This window comes from Vollenhovia emeryi, unplaced genomic scaffold (genome assembly GCF_000949405.1).
Source record: "Vollenhovia emeryi isolate VEMERY1.0 unplaced genomic scaffold, V.emery_V1.0 DF940581.1, whole genome shotgun sequence".
Classification (NCBI taxonomy): domain Eukaryota; kingdom Metazoa; phylum Arthropoda; class Insecta; order Hymenoptera; family Formicidae; genus Vollenhovia; species Vollenhovia emeryi.
In genome coordinates, this window is record NW_011965785.1 from 1 (window position 1) to 6,160 (window position 6,160).

The 6,160-nt window shown below is 44.1% G+C and overlaps 3 protein-coding genes across 3 annotated transcripts; all 3 read right to left on the reverse strand.

Moving 5' to 3' along the window:
* Positions 1-588: 588 nt before the first annotated feature.
* LOC105555888 lies at positions 589-3,517 on the reverse strand. Its single transcript, XM_012002930.1, has 2 exons — positions 2,770-3,517; positions 589-2,717 (listed from the first exon to the last, which is right to left on the reverse strand). The coding sequence occupies exons 1-2, from the start codon at positions 3,515-3,517 to the stop codon at positions 589-591; spliced, it is 2,877 nt and encodes a 958-aa protein (XP_011858320.1).
* A 63-nt stretch (positions 3,518-3,580) lies between these two features.
* LOC105555889 lies at positions 3,581-4,336 on the reverse strand. Its single transcript, XM_012002931.1, has one exon. It carries the CDS (start codon positions 4,334-4,336, stop codon positions 3,581-3,583), a length of 756 nt encoding a protein of 251 aa, XP_011858321.1.
* Positions 4,337-5,021: 685 nt separating this feature from the next.
* LOC105555891 lies at positions 5,022-5,846 on the reverse strand. Its single transcript, XM_012002932.1, has one exon. The coding sequence runs from the start codon at positions 5,844-5,846 to the stop codon at positions 5,022-5,024; it is 825 nt and encodes a 274-aa protein (XP_011858322.1).
* Positions 5,847-6,160: the final 314 nt, after the last annotated feature.

The window sequence follows — 6,160 nt, forward strand, 5'->3', positions numbered from 1 at the left end:
AGAGGAGTGTATACTTCAATAGCATGCTTACCTCCTATTTAGCTTCTCAAGTAAAATATATTTTTATGTTTGCTTTGTTTCATTATTCTGATCGTTTAACTGAGAATGGAAATCGAGCTGCTTTTCAGCCAGTTATTGAAGAATTAAATTATTTATCACAAGTGGGAATATCTTTGGATATTCCACAATTTCAGGGGATTTGTAACGTAGCTAATAGCAGGTGATACAGAAAAACTCGTCTTTTATCAGGAAAACTGTGTAACGACGACTCTTTATTTGGCGGTTACAGAGAGAGTGCGACGAACAAAGGAGATCTAACGTGTCGCGTTCGTAAAACTATAGCAGTGGTGCCAATCTCGGAAAATTAAAAAGCGTTCATGAAAAGATGATCCCGTACGCTTGCGCGTTTTAACATAGAGCGATTATATTTCTAACATCCTCCCACCTTGAGTTGGGAAAAGCTTATATGACACAACTCAATAAGGAAACTTACTTAAGGACTTAAACTTACTCGTAATCTAATTTTAATGTCTCGGACAAGACTCGAATAAAAGAACGAAAAGAAAAAACTACATAACAAAATCTAAATCAAACGGTGAATCTATCAGGTTTTTTCACAAGTCTTCCATATCGGGTCCGAATTTCGTCATCTGGCGTAGTCGACTCCTTGCTTCCATCCTTCATTTCCATCACGGTCGAGTCCCTGCTTCCATCCTTCACTTCCATCACGGTCGAGGACACCTCTAGCGGGTACAGTCGCTGGATCGGTCGCACGAGTTCGCCCGAGGACGTCTTTACTTTGACCACCCGTACAATGCCATCTCTGCCAGGAAATGTTTCAATCACTCGAGCTAATGGCCAATCCATTCGTTTCATATTATCTTGACCGATTAAAACGATGTCTCCCGATTTCACCGCAGTACAATTACTTTTGTTTTTCAATCGGGACAGCTGTCCTAGGTATTCCGAACGAAAGCGTTTTCTTAGTTCGTGTCGTAAACTTTGACGATATCGCATGCGTCTGTTCAAATTGACATCCAGTTTGTCAAGATCCGGTACTTCATTTTGGGTAACTTCTTGTAGGAACATCATCGGAGTTAGAGGCACTGGCTGTGTCGGATCCTCCGCGAGATACGTTAATGGTCGTGAGTTGACGATAGCCTCGCAATCGCAAAGAATCGTACTCATTTCTTCGTACGACAGGCAGGCTCTCTTCAAGGTTCGTCTGAGTATATCCTTGACTATTTTCACTAGACGCTCCCACCATCCTCCCCACCAGGCAGCTGTAGGAGGGTTGAGGCGCCATTCTATACGTTGGGCCGAGCTGTAACGTTGAACCTTTTCCCAATCAATTCTGTGTAGTAAATTGCGGGCCCCAACAAAATTGGTTCCGTTGTCCGTGTAGATGACTGAAGGTCTTCCTCTACGAGCGATGAATCTACGCAGAGCTTGCAGAAATGCCTCAGTCGAAAGTGAAGTAGTGAGTTCCAGATGGATTGCTCTATAGACAGCACAAGTATACAAGCAGATCCAAGTCTTCTGTGCTTCTTTTAAGAATAGAGGTCCCACGTAGTCGATTCCCACGATCTGGAAAACTCCTGCGTCCTTCACACGTTCCCTTGGTAGACTGCCAGAAATAGCATCCAACTTCTTGATTTTGTATCGTTTACACACGAAGCAACGATTTAAGACAGATCGTACGGTCATTCTACAAGATAGAATCCAGAACTTCTCTCGCAGATTGCTCATCACTATCTGGATTCCCGCGTGATTGAGCTGTTGATGTTTGTATTCGATCAGCTTCTTAGTTAACGGGTGTTTCTGATCTAATACAATGGGATATCGAAAATCATGTTCATCCTCACGATTGACTATAGGCGATTTTAGTCTTAGTAATCCCTCGTCATCCTTATATACGTCTAGAGTATTTAGCCGTGGTTCATCCACATCATCGAAGGACTCCTGCTGGCTTAGTTTCAAGACCATATGTTCTGCCGTGGCAAATTCCTTAGCCGTCAGTTCTCTCGATAGTCTTGTAGCTTGAGAAGTTCGGCAATTTTCAGCAAACCGAAGAATCCAAGCCATAGTTCTCACTATTCTCAGATATCTAGACTGTCTCTTCATATACCAGCCTGTTTCCTGTTCCTTGACAAGCATATTTGTCTCGCCTATTGCAATGTTGACTGAAAGAATCCTGTTATTGCTGCAACGCGTCGACTTCTTCATCTCGTTGTCAATCTCTGCTTCATTGGTGACATATTCGATCGAAGGCCAATGTTCCTCTGACAGTTTGAGCCATGCCGGGCCCTCCCACCATCGCGATTCCACCAGGTGTTTGGCTGTGCATCCTCGTGACGGTAAATCTGCTGGATTCATGGTGCCAGGTACTTGACGCCATCGATCCGAATCTGAAAACTTACGTATTTCCCTCACGCGATTATATACAAAGGTGTTCCAAGGCTTGTCCCGGTGAATCCACGCTAGAACCGTTGTGGAATCCGACCAAAAAAAGGTCTCTGCATCCTTGAGATCTAAGGCACTCTTCACCGCGTGCCACAGACGTGCTCCAATGGTCGCAGCAAGTAACTCCAAACGAGGGATCGTCGGCCGTTCTACTGGCGCCACTCTAACCTTGGCCGCAATAAGTTGCACGTAAGTACCCTCGCACTCTTCTGTTCGTGCAAAGATAACTGCTGCGTAAGCATCCTGGCTAGCATCTACAAATACGTGAAAGGATATAGTATTTGTCTCTCTGTTTCGACGAAAAGCTTGCCGTGGAATGTGCAGTTTTTTCCAACCACCACAGATGTTGTTGCCACTTATCGAAGTCAACCTTTATTTCTTCTGGTACTGTCTCGTCCCAACCAAGTTTTAGTGTCCAGAGTTTCTGTAACAATAATTTTGGCTTCAAAAATACAGGAGACGCTACGCCAATAGGATCAAATGTTCGCTGGGCTGCAGACAATATAGCTCTCTTCGTGACTTGCGACATCGCATTCGGCTTAAGCAAGGATGGTGTGAATCCTAACGTATCTTCCGCCTTGTTCCATCTCAAACCAAGTACAGAAGTCATGGTTTCTGTCGTTTGTTGTCCGCTGTATTCCCAACCTCGTAAGTCAAAATTGCCTCTGGCCATCACATGTTTTGCCACATCGATAAAATGAAATAGTTCGATCTCTGAATCAAGGCTGGTCACACAATTGTCGACGTAGAACGACTTCATTAGTTGTTGGATAATCTTCTTATCTTGTTCCGCTCCAGCTTCTTGAAGCATTCTTCCAAGATGGTATTCGACAGTCCCTCCTAACAGGAAAGGACTGCTGGTGACCCCGAAAACTACTCTTCTATGTCTATATATCTCTATTTGATCGGGTAGTGTTTCCTTCCACCAAAGAAAACGTAATACATCTCTGTCCTCTGGAGATATGCTTATTTGTAGGAAAGCCTTGCGTATGTCCGAAGCTATTCCAATCTTGTGTTGCCTAAAACGTAGAAGTATATTTGGAATTTGTTCCATTAGATTAGGACCTGTCTCCAAGCAGTGATTGAGGACAGCCCCTTTTTATCGACAGCTGAGGCGTCAAACACTATGAGGCAAGTAATAACTCTCCTTTTCCTCCTCTTCGACAGGAACCTTCTCGATGATCCCTTCAGCTAGCCATTGACGAAATATCTCCTGATAGGCCTCGTAAAATCCCTGCATTTTGAGTTTCTTCGTGATGGAATCAAGTCGACGTTCCGCAGTAACTCTGTTGTCGGTTAACGGGAGATGATCCTTCTTCCATGGAAGCTGTACTTCATATCGATCTTCGCCGTTCATCCTGATTGTTTGTCGAAAAGTTTCCTGCACTTGTGCCTGATGCTCCTCTGCAGTAATCTTCATGATAGGATCCTCGATGCCTAATGTATCCAACTTCCATAAATCCGTGATACTGGCTTCCTGAACAAACATAGACACCATCATAAGAGCTGTATCTTCCTTTTTCCGGCTTGACTGGACGTTTGTCTTCCCCATTAGAGTCCAACCGAGTAACGTTTTCAAGGCTATGGCTCCGCATTTGAGTTCCTTACGATCAGTTGTCATCAGTTTCCCTGCAATATCTGCCCCTAACAGAATTGATACTGGTTCGTCCCTGGAATCGACGTCGGTGAGTTGTATCCCTTCGGACTGCAATTCCTTTATCCACGGTCCTTTATTTATCGAAGGAATATTTTGACAAATGACCTTCTGACTCAGAGCCACAAAATTACAATCATATGAGTCGTCCAAGCTCTTTACGTTAACGCGATGACCTTTGTGTAGCTGTGGTTCCGACTTCGTGCCACCAAACAGCATGTGAACGATTTTCTGCTCGCCCACGACTTCAAAATTCAGTTCTTGTGCGTGATGTTCAAGTATACGACCTATGTGAGCCCGTGTCGACAATGGCTCTCACTATCCTCTCTTTTCCTTGGTTGTGTAATTTCACTCTGAGAGTTTGTAAAAACACCTCACAGTTGAGCGAAATGCTTGAGAGGCTAGCCTGCGTCTTATTAGGTTCCTCTATCTTGTTGTCTTCTGTGGAAGTACCTGATGTCACGCCAAATAAACGACACATCAGAAGGACATGTTTCTTGCCACACCATGGGCATTTCTCTTTGTAACGACAGAATTTGAAACCATGTCCTATCTTAAGACATTGGAAACAAACGTTTTTCTCCTTGACAGTCTTGTGTCTCTCCTCGTAAGGCATCTTCTTCGCTCTTGTGCACGATGCACTGTCGTGATTTTGTTCACAGAAGATGCATTTGTACTTATCTTCCTTAGTTGAGAGGAGACCAGCAGCAGTAGCAACTTCCTTAGCTTCAGGTCTACCCTTCTTCTTCGTTTTATCTTGAACTGTAGCTTGTACGTCGCTCAAATCGAAACCGCTCATCGCCATGGCAATTCTCTCTTCGCTTAGTACCTCAGTTTGAAGGAAAGTCATTAACTCATCCAGACGCTGTTTTGAGGTAGCAGAGGCAACTGCTTTAGGATTTCTCTACCACACGCGTAGAAGATCCTCAGGGAGCGATGACTCAACTAACGGGTAGAGCATCGCTGCGCACATATCCGTCGTGACTCCTAAAGACTCAAGTGCGCGCATTTGAGTTTCCAATCGATCATAAATTCTAGATAAGGAAGTATGACTACTTGCCTTTGTTTTATTTAACACGAGCTTTAACATCTCTCGCACGTATACTTCAACAAGCAAATCATTCCTGCCGAATCGGTTCTTCAAGCTTGCAATTACTTTATCATAATTAGCGGCCGTCGGTGGGTAGCTATTAACTAACTCGCTGGCACGTGTATCCTTTACCATCGCTTGGATCAGGTACTGAAATTTGTCTTCCTTGGTGATGGTCGCATCCAAATGAATATTCTTAAACAAACTCCAGAATTGCAGCCAGTCTTTGAGTTCTCCAGAAAATCTTGGCAATTGTATCTTCGGCAACTTAAAGGTACGCATAGGCAAATCCGCATTGACGTGCACTGCTTGTCCGACATCTTGTGCAGTCAAAGCGGATTCAGCACGAACGATAATGCTATTTACGCCTATTTTGGCTTGTTGATACTTAACTCTATATTCGTCAGAACCTTCGGTTTCTTGCAGGAGCTGATGTTCGTCCGTGCCCTCGTCGACCATAACCTCGAAGATCTTCCTATTTAGGTCCTCCAGTTCACTCGCCTTCTCTCGGACTATCGCAAAGCGCGCTTGTAATTCTTTCTCGTCCGGGTTTTCTTTCTCCAGTTCGGTATTAAGCACTCCCAGATTGCGAGTAAACGCCGTTCGTACAACGGTACGTGACTTCTTCAGCTTTTCCATTGTAATGCGTAACACCAGCTATCTTTTCACGTGTACGTTACGGGTAATACTTAATCCTGTCACACGGTCGCCAAAATGTAACGTAGCTAATAGCAGGTGATACAGAAAAACTCGTCTTTTATCAGGAAAACTGTGTAACGACGACTCTTTATTTGGCGGTTACAGAGAGAGTGCGACGAACAAAGGAGATCTAACGTGTCGCGTTCGTAAAACTATAGCAGTGGTGCCAATCTCGGAAAATTAAAAAGCGTTCATGAAAAGATGATCCCGTACGCTTGCGCGTTTTAACATAGAGCGATTATATTTCTAACAGG